Source organism: Typopeltis vanoorti, chromosome 15 (genome assembly GCF_054136105.1).
Source record: "Typopeltis vanoorti isolate ZY-2024b chromosome 15, IOZ_Tvanoo_1.0, whole genome shotgun sequence".
In the NCBI taxonomy this organism is placed as follows: domain Eukaryota; kingdom Metazoa; phylum Arthropoda; class Arachnida; order Uropygi; family Thelyphonidae; genus Typopeltis; species Typopeltis vanoorti.
The window spans coordinates 83,908,698-83,928,632 of record NC_143563.1 but is presented as its reverse complement, the minus strand read 5'-3'; the positions used below and the strand labels follow the sequence as shown (position 1 = coordinate 83,928,632).

The following is a 19,935-nucleotide window of genomic DNA, read 5'->3' as shown; positions in this document are numbered from 1 at the left end:
TAAACTGCTGTCATCCTTCTGCTTCCTCAATGAAGACCTTATTTCCTCTCCCCCCCCCCTTTTTTTTTTTAGCATGAGAACCAAGATACTTATTCAAACTATTAGTGCTGTAAGTCCACAAAGTAGACTTAAATAAAAAATTCCAGAGGTTTTTATAGAAAAAAATGTATGTTAATTCTCAGACTTATTATCTAGTCTGGATGTGGTTAGCATGTTCATATATACAGCCAGGGATAAACCTATGTTGCTATCACGAGCAATTCCTGGTGAACATTATTAGACTCTTTCAGCATAAAGTAAAAACTTGGACAATCAAATATATAAATAAAAGAGAAGACTAATGAACCTCAATGCTCATCAAGTGGTGGAAATCTTTGAAAGCTGGACCTCAGAAGGCAAATTAAATGAGGCCAAACAACGAAAATGTCAAGTAATGACATTTTCCTCATTTGGTCAGGATCTATTAAAGAAAGAACATTATAAGTTTACCTCCTATTTAAACAGTGTGTATCCTGAATTTGTTTCATTCTTATAATAGAAGACAACACAACTCTTCTATTTCTTGATGTATTAATCTCCATTTCAAGCCCGCATATGCAAAACAAAGAAAGAAAACAAATACAGGAAAAAATACCTACATGCAACATCCCTGAAATGCAGCATTAGTACTCTTTAGGAACAGAAATATGCATATCCAGTGATGAGAAGAAAAACCAATAACTAAAATAGTTAAATGGTATTATAAGAAAAAGAGAAAAAAAAATGGTTGCAATTAATCAATTTTATGTTCAAAAGTTGAAATTGAGTTCTCACTGTACAAAACTAAACATAATTATTCACTACAATTTCCTGGCATCTGCATTTCACTTTTGTTCTAAAACTTTTCTTAACAGTTTATTTTGACACTATTAAGAAAAGATTCACACCTTAAATCCTTTTACATGAAGCAGGTCTCATAGGAAAATGGCTGGTGAAGTTTTAAAAACAATGTTGTGGATGAAATTGTAACATCTACTGACTTGTAATTTGTCAAATTTACAATGAAACAAATAACCCATACAAAAATGATGTTTCTGCTTGAAAATTTCTTCAAACTATCATATTTCTTTGTTTACTATGCAAAAAAAGATTGTAAACCTATAACAAATTTATATAGAAAGCAAAGCAGGTTAAAAATAATTTGGGGAACCTGCTGGAAACCAAACATGGTACCTTTTTAAAACTATTTCAGCCTTGGATCCCTGAAATAGAAGAGATTTCAATACTTCATGGATAAAATAAAATAAGATAAGGCCACTGTCATTCCTTATAATAAATTTAGTTTAATCCTTTATCCAAGTGTGAGCAAACAAAGTTTGCGCCTGAAAGTATCTTCAGGACTAAGGGTAAGGTGATACAACACCCGGGCAACTCGTTGCAAAGGTGTAGCAAGCTACCAACACTCCTGTCCCAGTATCTCCATTAATGCAAAACACATCTCCTTGCGGATATGTCTACACCTTTGCAACGAGTTGCCCGGGTGTTGTATCACCTTACCCTTAGTCCTGAAGATACTTTCAGGTGCAAACTTTGTTTGCTCACACTTGGATAAAGGATTAAACTAAATTTATCATACTCTAACCAAGTGAAAAATAAACTTTCAACATCTGTCTCTAAATCCAGAGTAATTTATTAAAAAAGGGTGGCACACCATTTGGCAACTCCTATAGGTAGAGATGACCTGCGAATGCTTCTGCCTGGTATCTCAGCTTGGGCCTGGCTCCCACTGAAGAGACCTCAATAAAGGTCGAAACTAGTCTGGGTAGTGGCACTTCCCTTAATGCATAACATTAGACATATCCGCAAGGAGATGTGTTTTGCATTAATGGAGATACTGGGACAGGAGTGTTGGTAGCTTGCTACACCTTTGCAACGAGTTGCCCGGGTGTTGTATCACCTTACCCTTAGTCCTGAAGATACTTTCAGGCGCAAACTTTGTTTGCTCACACTTGGATAAAGGATTAAACTAAATTTATTATACTCTAACCAAGTGAAAAATAAACTTTCAACTTTTGTCATTCCTTAGCAAACTAACCAGAAATGTTTTGAACAGGAGTCTCCACAGCTCAGTCAGTAATGATACCTTTTGTTGGAAATGGCTGGGTTCAAATGTCATCTAAACAATGAGGGACCTTTATAAGGTCTTTTCAACTGAAGGTGTGTTAGCCAGTTTCATATGTAGTGGGATTTCCCCCATCCAGAAAGGGATTTTTTTTATCTTGCAAAAGAAAACCAGTCAGAAGAACACACACACACACACACACACTCTCTCTCTCTCTCTCAAGTAATGGACAATACATTCCAACCTCATTGCTTTAGTTGCTTCAACCATAAATCATAACTTTGCAATGGGCAATGAAAATCATTATCACCAAAAGCATTACTTGTTTTTGAAACCATATAAAAATATCAATTGATCAATTTGGGGAACCAAAAAATTTTTGACACTACTCTGGAGGCCTCACTGTTCACTTAAGGATATATTCTATGTATACTCTCTTCTCTCAATAAAGCAATGGTTAGTGTGATTAGGTCGTCTCACTTTTCCAAGTCAGTGATACAATGTAGGAAAAATTTGCTTCCATGCTAAAGAAAATAATTACAGTATATACGTACCAGCTAAATCAACCAATTCAGATTCATTGGCCCCATCAAGTGCATGCTCATATTCATCACCTAAGTCTAATTCAACTTCTAGATCATCCACTTTTGGTTTCGGTAATTCTTTTGGAACCCAGATCTTGCCTAATAAAGATTTATTTTTCTATTAGTCATTAGATGATAACATTTCATTTTGAAAATAAGATTTAAGTATGTAATTCAGAAACACTATACTTCCATATATGAACTAAGAAATCCTTATTATTGACATTTGGATTTACTGGAAAGTTTTCTAAGCAAATTTCTAATTTTTCATCTATCAGGTGCAAAAGTAAATGAAACCATGCTGTAATTCTGAAAATATGTTTTCATCCTCATCACTATCAATTATTATAAATACAGAGTCCACCAAAAAAATGTATACCACTTTAACAGATGTCATCTATGGACTTTTGTCGAAGTTAGATCAAATTATAGCAATGTGTAGTATGATGTTCTCTCAAAAGATGTCATTACTCACATGAATACTAACATTGACATGTGACCAGTAGGACAGTCAAACAAAATTGCTGAGACACGACTGTCTCGTTCGAGGAACCCAAGATCATTTTAAAGTGGTATTTCAAATTTGAGAATGTTGTTGAAGTTCAATGACAATGGAGGCATGGGTTTGCAACACAACCTCAAACACGCCTGACAACTGCACGTATTTGTGATAAGTTTGAGACCATGGTACCATGTGTGATGTGCACAATGGAAGATCCGAGAGGCCTTGCACAGCAACAAGTCTTGCTTCCTCAGCTATGGTGTTGGAACAGTTTACACGCTCGCCACAGAAGTCTACCACACAATGTGTACGTGAGATAGATACAAGTTTGCAGTGCAAGCATACACCACATTCTTAAATCAGCTAAATGGAAAGTTTATATCCCAAGATTATTACATGCAATGAATGAAAATGATCCTGATTGAAGAATGCAGTATTGTGAGTAGTTTCAACACATGGTGGACGAGTTTGTGAGGAAGATGGTTTGGTTTGATGAAGCACAATTTAAGCTTAATGGAAAAGTGAGTTGGCATAATTGTGTTTCATGGGCTCCAGAAAACCCGGGCATCCATGTGGACAAGGCAGTCAATTTACTGGGACCCAATGTCTGGTGTGGATTGTCATCTAGGGGTTTAATAGGACCATTCTTCTTTGAAGGTACTGTTACTGTTCAAGTGTGCCTAGACATGCTACACACATCCATTTTATCTGTCATTCATTCACTTTGTGGGAATGATCAATTTCTCTTCCAACAAGATGGCGCACCACCGCACTACTACTGAGATGTGAGAGCTTACCTCGATGAGAGTTTGCAGGGACAATAGATATTACAAAGAGGTGTAGTTGAGTTCCCCCCCCCCCCCACGTTCTTCTGATTTAACACCTTTGGACTTCTACCTATGGGGTACTTTAAAGGATGTAGTGTATCATAGAAAACCAGCTTCATTGGTGGCCCTTCAAAAAGAAATTGAAATGGCATGCAAAGCAATCCCACTGGACACTTTGGCAAATGCTGCCCAAGCATTATTATGGCATAATAATGCTTGGGCGACATTGGCCCAAAGTTCGCCATAATAATGTGTCTGGATGCTAATAGCGACCACTTTGAGCACCTCATGTAATTGTAGAAGTCAAAGGTAACCTGTATTCATCCCTTGATGTCTGTATAAATTTAGTATTACAATTTTTATACAGATTTTTCTTTTGCTAAAGTGTGTATACATTTTTTGGCAGACTCTGTATATAATAAATGATGATAGCTTATCCTAGTGTTAAACAAGGCATTTCAAAATTTTACATTTTAGGTTTACATTATTGTAACATTACTGTAATGAACTTTACCATTTAAATAATATAAAGTCAGTAAATTAAGTCGCTCTCAGGGGCTCACATTGTTGGGTACGAGCATGGCAAACCCGAGATACTCAAGCTAGACCTGATCTTACTTTATACAATATACACTTGGTATATCATATCTGGAGACTGGTATTCTACTCTTCTTTTCCTCTACTCTCTCTTACTTTTTACCCCCCACCCACCTCCCATGCTATTACAGCAACTCGAGGGTGTGACTCCTCTCAAACTGTAGTTTCCACCATCTACTAAAAAAGAATGGCTGAATTCAGGTCAAGGAGTGGTGGTTGACACTTGACAAAAACTTACCAATGAAACCGAATGAACTCTAACCAACCTAAAGATACATGCCAGCTCGACTGTCACCTGGTCAAACAAGGGTCACCCTCACGATTAGAGAACCAAGATAGTGAAGGCAAAAAATATGTTATTGGAACAAAACATCACCTAATAGACAGAAAAAACATAACAAGCATAGGAACATGGAATGTAAGAACTCTTCACCAGGAATGAGCATTGGAAATATTACTGCATGAATTAGATAACTATCGATGGGAAGTGATTGGACTCTGCAAAACCAGATGGACTGGAAAAGGAGAATTCCACCATGGACAGTACAAAATCTTGACTTCAAGCAGGGAGGACAACAAATACCAAGAAGGAGTAGCACTTATATTAAAACCAAAGGCTCAAAACTCTCTATTGTCCTACAATCCCATCTCACCTAGGATAATTAAAGCAAGATTTAAAAATCAATCAGATCACTAACTATTATTCAAGTATACTCATCAACTTTGACATCAGAAGAAGACATTAAGGAGTTCTATATAGATTTGCAAAAAGCAGTACAGCAAATTTCAAGTCAAGATCTCCTAACTGTAATGGGGGACTTAAACACAAAAGTAGGCAAAGACTGAGATACCTGGCCAAGAGTAATCGGAAAGTTTGGATATGGAGAAAGCAATGAACGTGGCAAAAGACTGATAAACTTCTGCTCGAATAATAGACTAACAATAATCAGCACTCTCTTTAAACATCCAAAACCCCAAAGAAAATGGATATCACCAGACAGACAAATCAAGAATATGACAGACTATATTATTGTAAACCAAAGATGGAAATCAAGTATCCTAACTGCAGATTGTGGATCAGACCATAAGCTAGTATTAGCGAACCTACGAATAAAGTTAATATCTGGAAGCACTTTTAGAATCAAAAGAAGACTGAATGTAAAAAAACTACAAGACAACAATATTCTAAGAAAATATCAACTAGAACTAGATAAAAACCTGAAGGAACTACCAAAACAGAATATAAACATTGAACACCACTGTTACAAATTAAAGAAAATAATATTAAATTCAGCAGAAAAAACAATAGGTGACACAGAAAGAGAAAGTAAAAAAGGATTGGATCTCAAATGAAGTAAAAAGGTTAAGCGATCAAAGGAAAAGCATGAAACTAAAACCGAATTATAACAGAAATGAATATAATAGATTAACCACAGAAATTAGAAAACTAGTTAAAAGAGACAAGAATAACTCGTTAGAAGAAAAATACAAAATAGCAGAAAAGCTATCAAAAGAAATTAAACCTTCATGGATTATATAAACAAATAGACCAAATTAGTAAGATACGGACAACAAAAATTATAATGATCAAAAACAAAGAGGAACAACTAATTGAAAGTAAAACAAAAAGAATTGCCAGATGGGAAGAATACTTCAAAGATTTATATAATAAAAACAGCTCCCAGGATATTATGATTCCAGCCACTGAAATGGAAGAGGAAACAAATATCTTTACCAAAGAAATAATTGCACACAGCATAGAAAAACTGAAAACTAGGAAAGCACTTGGCATTGATCAAATACATGCAGAATTCTTAAAAGCAGGAAAGGAACAACTTTCGGAACCATTAAAAACATTATTTGAAAGGAACTACAAAAACGAAGCAGTGCCTATTGATTGGACCAAATCAGTCATAACTCCTACATACAAAAAAGGAGATAAAACAGAATGCAATAATTACAGAGGCATTAGCCTCCTCAGTATTCCAAGTAAGGTTTTTATGAAAGTACTCCAAAAACAAATTAAGCTATATATAGAACTGGCACTAGGAGAAGAACAAGCCGGTTTCAGACCAGGAAGAAGCACAACAGATCAACTATTCACCTTAAGACAGCTAATAAAAAAGACACTAGAGTACAACCAAAGTTATATATAAATTTCATAGACTTTCGTCAGGCATTAGATTCAATCCGTAGAAGAGAACTATGGAAAACTATGTAAGAATTTGGAATTCCCAACGAAACCATAAGAATAATAAAGAATCCATATGAGAAATATGAAAGTGCAGTACAAATGGAGGATACCTTAACCAACTGGTTCCACACAGAAAGTGGAGTAAGACAGGGATGCAATCTCTCATCAGACCTATTCAATCTTACACTAGAAAAAGCAACCAATAAAGCCTTAAACAATGTAGACTCTGGAATCAAAATATATGGGAAAAATGTGGCAAATTTAAAATTTGCAGACGACATTGCATTACTTGCAAGCACTGAAGAAAATCTACAGCGAATTTCTGATAAAATAAAGGAGTGTATAAAATTTGGATTAATCATAAATATAGAAAAAGCAAAAATTATGCAAATAGGAAAAAGAAGCACCAATCTGAAAATTGAAATTGATAGTAAGAATCTAGAGCTGGTAGAAAGCTTCACCTACCTTGGAGGAGTTATTGAGTACAATGGTGAAATTACAAAAGATATAAACAGACGAATCAGTCAAGCATCCCAAACGTTTGGATGACTTAATAAAATATGGAAGTCAAGAGACATCAAACAAGTAACAAAAGTAAGAATCTATGAAACAATGGTCCTCCCAATACTCCTCTATGGAAGTGAATGCTGGAATCTGAAAAAGGCTGAAGAGAAAAAATTGTTAGTTACTGAAATGGGTTGGCTACGAAGTTTACTTGGAGTATCTCTGCTGGATCGACTAAGAAACGAAGATATAAGGGAACAACTAAAACAAGAAATAACAATAATAGACAAAATCCAAGAAAGAAGACGGCAATGGTTTGGCCATGTGACCAGAATGGGAACAGAAAGACTACCATCTAAAGCCCTGAATACAACGATGGAAGGTAAAAGTTTTCAGGTCCTCTTTTATTTTGTCTATCCATCTAATTCTGGGCCGTCCAAAGGATGGCCCAGAATTAGATGGATAGACAAAATAAAAGAGGACCTGAAAACCAAATCACAACAAGCGACACCAAACTGGACAGAATTGTTCGGACTCTCCCAAGACAGACAGACAGAAGTGGAAAGGGTTCATTCGGCCTCATCATCATCATCCACATATATGATGGAAAAGAGAGAAGAAGTAGTCAGTAAAATGCGACTCTATTACAGCTCTCTAGCAATAGTTTAACAATTTGTCTCTAAAAATATTCTGTAACACAGAATTAAAAACTTCAGAACTAACATAACAGCTGCAGAAACTATTAAGGAGCAATCAAATTAAGTTGAGTACATAATTATGAGGAAAATGCAAAGCTATAAAATAAATGACTGTAAAATTAAAAATTTTAATCATGAACACATATAATTAATAATTTTTTGGATAAATCTCAGCAATGGGTGCTTAAGGTTCAAAGCTGGATAATTGGGAGGAGACCTTCACATTGCCTTTTAAGGAATGCAAGAAAATGATCACAGCTTCTGACCTAATGTCCAATCTTCACTTTCTCGTAGTGCATTCTGTTAGTAGGTATCTACCTGGATACTAAATGAATAAGGATGGTTTGGTAATGTGAGATTTAGCCAACCAAAGTGTATTGTTATTGGCTTAAACCAAAATCCTAAATGATGGTACAACATGGCAGAATTTCATGCAAACTGGAGTGCTGCCCAGTTAAACAAACCTCTCTGTTTTTTCAGGGAAATAGGGTGAGCAGCGAAAAGTCAGCTACTCAACAAATCCCACCTCAACATCAGCGGAGTTCAAGATTGGCACCATCAATATAAGATCAATGAAAAAGAAACAGAACTAAACTTACCTAATGCAGAATTGGATAAGCACCAGATTGACATGATAAGCATTACTGAAACAAAGAAGACAAAAACAGGTGAGATTTTATCAACACTAAATTAGTATCCATTATCGTTTCCAATACCATCAACCTATTTAAATCGTTCTGCAAGTTCTCTACATTGTCTTACAATACCCATTTTGCCTCTCATCAGCAAACAATGTTTCTTTTCAAATTATTTCCTATATCACTAATGTCCAAATTAAATAGCAGTGGTCCAAGAGATTCCTGCAGCACATTAGTTACGTTCCTTGTCTTGGATACCTCCACTATATAACATACTTAGTTATCTGTTCACCAGCCACCCACAACCATATCACCAAGCTTCATTATTTATCCATTCCCAATTTCTGAAATAGTCCTGTCAAATGCCTTTGCGAAATCTACCAGTACTGGTATCACTGTGGGTCATCCAACTCAACTGTATCTTTATTAAAAGTGAGTACATTACTATCTACGCTTCAGAAAGTCATTCTACTCCTCCCCCCCTCCCCCTTACAAAATTCCATTCAAACTCTCCTCAGGATGTGAAGAAACTGTATCAGGCTTTTCAAGCAAAGGCACATTAGCCAATCTCACATGGAGGTGGCAGGGTTTTGCATTCTGGAAACTTGATTTTTTCATCCTGCAAAGCAAACTGGCCATAATAAATGCAATTAACAAGACCTCATAACCTGAATTGCTTCAGCCATAAATCCAAAATACCCCCTCAAAAAAAACTATAGAGTATCATATTCCTATCTATCCATTTCTGAATGTTGCCTTTGATCAACTTCAACATTTTTCTATCACTTCTGATTAGAGATAATGATTAGTCTATAATTCAATATGCAATGGAACTTCCACTCCTCCCTTGGGACTTTACCTGAGCCAGGGCTTTCGTTAAATAAATGCAAATTCCTTCACATTCCTGTAAAATGTAGGCTGATATCCCATTTTTTGAGATTCTGCAATTTCCAACAATTCATCAACCTCTGTTCCCATATCTTCACATGGATGATGACAAAACTGTGTAAAGTAGTCACTCAGTAACTCAACTATTTCATTCCTTTTCTCACATTCCTACCATTAGCACTTCTTAAGGTTACCCTTCCATAGCCATTCTGCCTTTTACTCAATACATTGAGATTTCCTTTTGGCCTGCTTGGCTAATTATCTCTCTCTAATATGCTTTTAACTTTCTTAACATGCTTGTCACCCTTCTTGCTTGTGCCTTGTATTGTTTATGAGTTTGTTCATTACTTTTCTCCTTATATATATATATATACAGGGTGTTCGGGATAAATTTGACATATTTATAATTAATTATATTTTTCCGTAAGTTACATGTATTAACACACACTTCTCTTCATTTAAAAGTTTGGACCCTTCTTCATTCATATACAAGATGTCAGAAAGGATGGATAGCTGGAACCCACCTGAATCATGGAAGAGAATAACTTGTATCATGATGATTCGTGCCCGCCATCAAAATAAGGATATTACGACTGCTGCCCAATGCTCCCTGAATACAGTAAAAACAATCAGGCATGAACTAGAGACTTGCAATGGTGACTACGAGGATGTAGCAAGAAGAAAGATCCCTAGCAGACGATCTGATTGCGTTCGTACAGCAGAATTCCTCGCAAATCTGCAGGAACAGGTGTTGAAGAACCCTGGCATTGGAATTCGGGCTTTGTTCATGGAGTTGCTAACTGTAGTCAAGCCCTGGATAACAAGGGTAGCCAATGGTAGGCCGTATGTATGGCAGCAGGATTCGGCCCCTTGCCACACCTCTGGGAAAAGTCAAAAATGGTTGTCTGAAAATTTCTACGACTTCACCAGTCCAAATGTTTGGCCTCCAAACTCCCCAGACCTTAACCCCATGGATTATTTTGTATGGGGCGCAGTTGAAAAAGACACCAATCGCACTTCCAGTAATACAAAAGCCCAGTTAATGGATAAAATTAAAACAGTTTTTGCGGCCCTTCCCAGGGAGACTGTAGCATCAGCTTGTTCGAGGTTCTGAAGCAGAATTGAAGCTGTGATCGATGCTAATGGTGGTTATTTTGAGTAAATCTTGTTGATAGTATTGTAATTAACTCTGCCTGTAATGTTTTTTTGTCAATTCATTAAATTTAATAGATACAAAGAAGATTTTCTTTTTCCTTACGAAACTGTCAAATTTATCCCGAACACCCTGTATATATCCTCCAATTTTTTTTTTTTTTTTGCAACTCCTATCTGATTAATGCCCCTGATATTGGGTATGCAGTATGATATTGCTTCCTTTATCAACCATCTCCCATGCACTGCTACAAGCTGTCTCCTAAGTGTGTATATATCATATATCCTGTAGTTCCACATATACCCCATCTTAAATGAAAATTCCACATTTAGCAACCTCCAAGTCAAGACTACATGATCATTCTCCCCAGTCAGAAGAAACGTGGCTACCATAGTTATGGAGAGATTCTCTGATGTCATCACCAGATCTAGCATTCTCAAATTACTAGTTACTTGTAACACATACTGTTTCACATAATTCTCTTAGTAGGTGAATAAATTCCATTTCCTTCCTGCTATGTGTTCTTTCATCCTTCCAGTCTATTTCACTGTTGTTGCAGTTACCATAATAACTACTTGACCTGTATTCATTGTCAAGGCTTGACAAATTATAAGTAAGCCGTAAGTTCTCCTAACTTAAACAGATCTTAAACAGAAGTAGAGTTTCACATGTTTCTTTATAAAGGCGTTCCATGAGAAACTAACTTTTGTGAAGAACTCTTGTCTTTCTCCAATGAACTCTTGTCTTTCTCCAATGAACTCTGTGTCTAGTGAAGATGGCATGTTCTGCAAGTCCAGACTTTTCAGGTTTAAAGTATTCAATATAAGATTGGTATTTTTCTAGCCGAATAGAGGCAGATCTTCCCGTTTGTCCGAAATAAGATATTCCACAAGAGCACGGAACCTGGTAGACACCTGGATGATTAAGATGTGGAAGCTTGTCCTTAGGAGAAGTGAGAAAGGTGGAGATTTTTCTAAATGGTCGAAAGGCAACAAAAATATTCAGTGGTTTTAAAACTTTTGCTATACGTTCACTGATGCCTTGTACATAAGGGATAGTAATGTACGTTATTTCTTTTGTGTTTGAAGAGGAAGACATTAAAACTACTCAAAGTTCTTTTAATGAAGCAATTCTTATAACCATTAGATAGAAAGGAAGAAATTATATATTGTAGTTCTTTCTGTGAAAGATCGTCTGAAGAACAAAAGGAGTAGGCCCGATGAACCAGTGTTTTAATAGTTCCTGCCTTTTGACTGGGATGGTGATGAGATTCCGCAAGGATATAATGGCCTGTATGAGTCTTCTTTCTATAAACTGAGAAATGTAGGTTACCATCTGGTTGGTGAAGAATTAGAAGATCTAAAAAAGGCTAACTGCTTATTTGATTCTACTTCTAGGGTAAACTTGATCCTAGGATGAAATGCATTTAACTTTGTGAGAAATTGTTGAAGTTCATCCAAAGAGCCATTCCATACAGCAAAAATGTCATCGACATATCTGAACCAATGAGTAGGTCCGGGAGAAATGTCAAAGATACGCTGTTCAAAATGTTCCAAAATGATGGTAACCTACATTTCTCGGTTTATAGAAAGAAGCCTCATACAGGCGATTATATCCATGCGGAATCTCATCACCATCCCAGTCAAAAGGCAGGAACTATTAAAACACTGGTTCATCGGGCCCACTCCTTTTGTTCTTCAGACAATCTTTCACAGAAAGAACTACAATATATAACTTCTTCCTTTCTATCTAATGGTTATAAGAATTGCTTCATTAAAAGAACTTTGAGTAGTTTTAATATGTCTTCCTCTTCAAACACAAGAAATAATGCACATTACTATCCCTTATGTACAAGGCATCAGTGAACGTATAGCAAAAGTTTTAAAACCACTGAATATTTTTGTTGCCTTTCGACCATTTAGAAAAATCTCCACCTTTCGCACTTCTCCTAAGGACAAGCTTCCACATCTTAATCATCCAGGTGTCTACCAGGTTCTGTGCTCTTGTGGATTATCTTATTTCGGACAAACGGGAAGATCTGCCTCTATTCGGCTAGAAGAACACCAATCTTATATTGAATACTTTAAACCTGAAAAGTCTGGACTTGCAGAACATGCCATCTTCACTAGACACTGAGTTCATTGGAGAAAGACAAGAGTTCTTCACAAAAGTTAGTTTCTCATGGAACGCCTTTATAAAGAAACATGTGAAACTCTACTTCATTCTCCTAACTTAAACAGATCCGACGGCTTACGTCTATCCCCTTTATGGGAGATAGTACTTTACAAATCAGCTAATCTTTCTTAACTGTTTATTGTATTGATTTTTTTATTATTATTATTATTATTATTTTATTTTATTTTTTATTTATTTTTAGGAAAGTTATTGACCTTTTTAGTTATCTTACACCAGCTACTTGGGTGGCGCTTTTTGGAATTGTCAGTTATTGTTTCATTTGAGCTTAATGTACTGAAGATGCCTGTGACACATAGGTGAAAATTATACTATTAAATAATCTTTGTACGTGAGTTTTTTCCGTTATTAATTTTGTATCTATGTCTACTCACAGTATACCTCTTTTAAAACTTAGTACTATATATGCCACCCCTACATTCAAGAAAATAAAAAAAATTAAAAAAAATGGTGTTTTTATGGTTGAGGTACAATTTTGTTGATTTTTGCAGTCCTCCTCCAAATCTGCCGCTTCTACACATAGATTTTATGACAAATCTGACTCCATCGAATTGTTTGCATGATAGAGTGAAGAATGTTGGAGGGCTTACTATAAAGAATTTCTTTTGAAGCTGAATTGTGCTTATGGGATGTTTCAGTAAGTTGTTACATTGAAAGTATTATACTGGTGTTTGCCACTGCAAGAGTTGGGTAATTCTTAAGGCAAAATAGGCCTTTCAAATTCATCATGTGCTAACAGATTAGGAAATAACACACACATTGTGAAAACGTCTTAGTTCAGCAATCTAGTTTATGGTTGCTGATGACTTCACACTAGACATGCAGATTCAGTTCATTGCTTGCAAATTGTTACTGCTAACTACAAAAAGAATAATTAAATCACTTCTTCTTTGAGTGCCATCTCCTATTGGAGGTCAGTGACCACCTTGGCAAATTTTGAGCGATTCTCAGCCACTCTGAGCAGTCTCTCAGAGTTCATGCTAGTCCACTGTCTGATGCCTGCCAGCCAAGATTTCTTCATCTTCCTTGTCTTTTTCTTCTATTTATCTTCCCTTTTATAATCAATTGAAGTATCTTATTTGTATGCGAAGGTTTCTGTGGTTTAGCAGTTCATAAGAAATATTCCGGTAATTGGACCACGTTTATTAAGCTAAATGACAATAAAAAACAAACCCGACAAGTTTCATAAGTCATTTGTTTTTTTATTGTCATTTAACTTAATAAACATGTGGTCCAATTACCGGAATCTTTCTTATGAAGTATCTTATATTTTTCATTATGAAGTAGGTGATCAAGATATGCAGTTTTCCTTCTTTTTATGGTATCTAAAAGTTCACATGATTTCCCCATTAGTTCCAGTACTTCCTGATTGGATGTTTTTGCTGTCCATGGGATTTTTAACATTTGTCTGTATAACCACATCTCTTTATTCAAGTCTTTTTATTGATGTTGTCTTCAAGGTCCAAGTTTCTGCACAGTACAGCAGTACAGACCATACATAGCATTTAACCATGTGTATTCTAAGCTCTAAATTTAAACTGCAGTTAAACAGTGTTGATTTTATCAAGAGAAAATTTTTTCTTGTCATTTCAATTCTAACTTTTATTTCCGTTTCTGAATTGCAATCTTCATTTAACCAGCATCCGAGATATTTAAACTTTGCCAGTTTTCCATTTAAAGAAAGAGCTGAATTAAGAATTGGTTTCCTGTTTATGACCATGAATTTAGTTTTGATGATATTTATTTTTAATCCCATTTTTTCACTCTCTTCATTCACTAGTTCTAGAAGATTTTGAAGATCTTGAATATTGTCAGCCAGGAGAGCCGTGTCATCAGCACATCGGATGTTACTGATGATTTCACCATTTACACTAATCCCTTCCTTTCAAGACCTTTTGAAATATGGCTTCTGAGTATATGTTAAAATGAAGAGGTGACAGCACACATCCTTGCCTTACTCCTTGTTTGATGTTAATGGAGTCTGAATAATTAGAAAACAATATTCTATGATATGAGTGGTCTATATCCACTATGAATATAGACCTTTTGATTAGTTCTGGTATATTTCATTAACAAAAATTTTTTGAGGTCTGCAGAGCTTTAGCTTTCTTATCATTCAGTTTATAATATCTGATTGTGATATTTATGTAATATCGATTTATATTCTTAGCAGTTCTGTTTTAATTTTTCTTCTACTGACTTTGCATTTGTTTCATACATCCTCATCTTTTGTGGTCATAATTAAAAATTAAAATTTTTCTTGCTTTTACTCTTCATTTTGCTTGTTAATATTTATATTTCACTGAGTGCTGCTAAAATAAAACTTGTAAAAAATTCTAAATTTTAATTTTACTATATCTTTTTCACACCTTTACATATTATCTCATATCTAATGTAATTAAAGTGTTTTATTTCTATTGTTTTATTATTGGCAACTTTACTTTTAAGTGACATTTTTGCAAGAAATCGTTTTTTTTTTTTTTCATTTCGTTTGTTTTACTAGTGTTTACATTATATACTATTACACATCTGATAATATCATATGACAATCTGCAAATAATGCATTTTATTATTACATGAAATTTCTTCCAAATATTATACTTTATTATTTCACTTATATACTCAACAGTATTAGCAGCAGAGGACAACCTTGTCACATCCTGGTTTAGATGTTTTATAGGAAATGTTTTATTTATGTTCTTTATATATATCAATATGGATTGTAAAATATTTGGTACTGCTTATAATAAAATAAATGCCTTTTTAGTTTATCAAATTCTTTTATCATAATTTGTAAATAAAGGATAAATTTTTAGATCCCCCCCCCCAGGTTCAAACAAATTACACAATGTATTGTAACCTTATGTAAATTCACTTAGACATTTAATATACTTACTGTATTTTTTCAGTTTTTTGTTTAATGTTCTAATATACATTTTATAAAGGAAACAGAAACATACAAGACTTATTAGGACCAAACTATTATGAAAGCAAGGGAATAGCCCACAACACGAGCATGTGGAGATACATTATAGCCTACTTCCTGGATGAGGGATGCACCTGATAGGATATATATATATATATATATATATATACACACACACATATCCGTCCGCGCGGTTAGCCTAGTTGCTTTGCACTTCGCAACCATATGCCCGGGGTAGGAGTGTCCTAGGTTTGATTCCTGTCGGAGACATGAGGAGCTGAAGGCTCTTCCTCAGCCATAGCCAAGTTAGCCGGTCTTGGGCGCGGGCAGTAGGGTTTTTTCCACCAGTTTATCTGGTGTTTTTCATCCTGCAAGCAGGCAAACCGGCCCCGTGAACACACAGGGATACAGCCAAGAATACCTTGAGGCATAAGAGTGACCATTCTATTCTTGTATTTCGGTTACAAAATCCAAGCATGCTTGGAAGGTTGTGGGCCTTAAAGGCCTGTTAAAACCATTGGGATAGGGACATATATATCCATATTTTTTTCCCCCTCAGTAAAATTATACAGATTGGAGTTCATCCCATCTTTTGATGATTTTCCACATTTTTTATGCTTAAGTTACATTATTATTATTATTATGTAACACCTCCAGTGAGTCCAAAGACTCATCGAGGGAGGGCACCTACTCTACAACTCTCTGTCTCCACCACTTCATCAACCACAACTATCTTCATCATTTAAACCAACACCATCTACTGCCCACCACCACCACTAGTATTTTCACAGACAATCACAAACATCCATGTCCATGGCATGATTCGAACCCGCAGCCTTTTGGCTGGAGAGCTGATATGCTAACCAGTCGGCCAACCATCCCGGCAAGTTACATTTCAGTTATTATTTATAAGTATATCATCTAGTATATATACACTGCTTGAAAGAAGTCAAAGGACACCATAGTGTGAGGAACAAACAGCCATAGGACCTGATTTCGCTGTAATGACTGCAGTAATCCTACTTTCCACAAGCATATGATAGGGATCAATGGGAATTTTGGCCCATTCCTCCAGGAAGCATGTAATGAGGTCCTGGATTGTTGTGGGGTGGATGTCCCTTGACCTCACCAGATGCTGGAGTTCATCCAACAGATGTTCAGTAGGATAAAGATCAAGGCTTTGTGGAAGCCAGTCAAGTGTGATTACATTCATGTCTACAAACCACGCAGTTACAGCAGCAGCCTTATGACATGGTGCATAGTCTTGCTGAACGAGACAATGGTCAGTTCCATAGAAACACCACAAAATAGGAAGCATTGCATTATCCAGAATATTCATATAGTTCTTAAAGTTTGATGTTTGTGGCACCACAAACGGAAGTCGAGGCCAAATCAGGAAAAACAGGACCATACCATACCATCAACACCACCAATTTTGAATTTCATAAGCAAGGTTATGGATTCTGGTAAGAGACATTCACCTGGCATCTGCCACACCCACCACAGCATGATTTGTCACTGGATATAACACAGCTTTTCAAGCTTCCACATTCCACTGTAGGCAACGCATGTTGGTTCAGGTAATTGGGAACTTACATATTGCATTCTACCATGGAAACACCTGTTGTAAGCCTCGATTTTGAATTCTTCTTGTTCTTCTGAATGTTTACATATTATCCTTTGTAGCAATGTATGGTCACGTTCAGTGAGAATGGCAAGTCATCCACTGCAGTAGACTCCCTGCACTTCCATCTCCGTATGGCAATACTGATTATTGACCTGGGATGCCCAATTTGTGGAACAAATAAGCCTGCAACATGGTATCCTATCACAACAACTCTTTCAAACTGCGTCAGTTCCCTACTTGCAGTCATTTCATCCAGACAGTTGCAGTGACTTAGGAGCATTATATTCCTCCAATTTATACTGGCTACAAATGCATGACTTGTCACAAAGCACAATGCACCTTGCTCATGGGGGGGGGTCCAATGACTTCTTTCTAAGAAGTGTATTTATTCACCTATTTTGAATATCTAGATATAATATCACTTCCCCAGTGAAAATAATTGGGAAGAGCATGCATATGAGTAGTTCAATTACTTGGTTTGGCAAATGAATACGTAAACTACAGTTCGCACATACATTTTTAAGTAATACAATTAAAAATATCATTATCATAATAATTCGCATTAACATGCTGTAATAACAAACAAAACTATCCATATTCTACCTCGCTTCATTCCTGCTTCGAATGGTTTAATTTCTGGCCAATCTTCTTGCTCTTTAGCCATTTTTTCTAAATACATCAGTAACTTTTTTCTATTTAAAGGACCAGTAGGCTTCTTTTTTGTCTGGTCTCGACATCTTTGTGATGGTGGCAACAGAGAATCCTAAAAAGAAATAATTTCTGAAATAACTGAACTGATACAATTAGCCTCACTCAAACTTGAAGTATTAATTTTATATTAAGAAATGAACATATCTTAAATTAAGTAAATGTAATACACAATCCAAATTAACTAATTCATAATGAATTTAATAAATAAACTAATTACTCCAGAATATGTTAATATTAAGCTTTCTATTAATAACATGTCTCACCGGAATAGATTGCAGATGGTAGTTTGAGTTTAAGGAATAGTACAATACTTTGTATTGACTAGTGTTGGCCTCCCATGAGCCTTGTGACTCTGTGGAGGTCAAGAAAATAATTATAATTGCATTGAATAAAATAATGACAGGTTATTAATCCAATTTGTTTTATTCACCAAAAATTTTCTCAAGACCACCATTAAAGATGCAAGAATAGTAAGCTACATTTGTACAGAATTAAAAAGATATTTAGAACACATTTAACATAATACTTCATGCATGGTTCCCACCAAAAGAAGTACAATGGTATCTACCAGAAGAAATTCACTTAAAGGTGGAACAAGTTCAGCAGTACAAAACAAGCACAGTACTGCTTTCCTTGCACAATCCCTTCTCTCCCCCCACCCACTATACTTTGATTTTAAAATGCAAGTTTTAATTTAATTTCATGAAACCCAAAAAATATATAGACAGATCATACTGACTGTGGCTTGTTAATGTAGACAGACAAAAAATAAATAAATAAAATAAAATAAAATAAATATGGATACCTAAATATTCTAAGCATCAACAGCAGTAGCCTAATCAGTAAAACCTTAATATGCTTTATAAAATAGGCAAAATAAGTATTGATACCTTAATATGATATAAAAAAAAAATGTCACCAGGATCATCTTTAAGTAAAGCAGGATACTGAGACAACTTGTGATAAGTTCAGCAAGTTTCTTTAAATATGTATATGTACTTTTAGTTCCTGATGCAAATTTTCATTTATTGTTTAAAAATATTTTAAAGATGTAAATACATTATCATTATCCTTGGAAATTTTATTGTTCTATCCAATTCCTCTACACACAGCATAATATATATATACATGCTCCGGTCAAATATGACTATGCGTTATCCAAAGAAAGAGTCATACAGCTTCATTTCAGTGATGTAAATTATACAGAAATAGCGGATATTTAAGATCCAATATTATTTCAAAGTCAAATGTACATAGAAACTTCAAAAGTTAAAAAATTTGATCAGAGAGCTTATGAAAATACAATCTTTAGTGTCAGAGCTACGGTAGCTTGCACTGCTTAAAAAACATGAGCACTGCGGAAGCATCCATATATTCGTCTTTTATTAGCGCATCCATAAAGGTCAGACCAGTGAAACCTTTATCGAAGGCACTAATAAAAGGCAAATATATGGATGCTTGGGCAGCACTCATAACTCTTAAGTAGTGTAAGCTAAGGCAACTCCAATATCAAAGAGTGTATGCTCATAAGCTCTCTGGTCAAAGTTTTGAAACTTTTGAAGTGTCTGAATATATCATCATCATCATCAAATTCCTTCCATGTACCCACAAGGGGTGTACAGGATATGATAGTACTACATGAAAAAATTATATCATTACTAACTTCCTATCTACAATTTCCCTCCAAATCAGTCTGTTACTTGTCAAGACTCCAACATTATCAGATATTATATTTCTATCGTCTAAGGCACTTTGTACCGTATCAATCCACCTATATCTTGGTCTTCCTCTG

General features: G+C 35.4%; 1 protein-coding gene across 3 annotated transcripts in view; it reads right to left on the bottom strand.

The window, feature by feature from the left end:
• The window catches only part of tmod (tropomodulin), a 240,965-nt gene that overhangs the window by 105,961 nt on the left and 115,069 nt on the right, over window positions 1-19,935 (bottom strand). For all 3 annotated transcript variants that reach the window (XM_090405530.1, XM_090405529.1, XM_090405528.1), the window contains 2 exons: window positions 18,036-18,195; window positions 2,656-2,784 (listed from right to left, as the gene is read on the bottom strand). In XM_090405530.1, coding sequence (XP_090261656.1) covers window positions 2,656-2,784; window positions 18,036-18,195 — 289 coding nt within the window. The remainder of the gene's footprint in view (window positions 1-2,655; window positions 2,785-18,035; window positions 18,196-19,935) is intronic.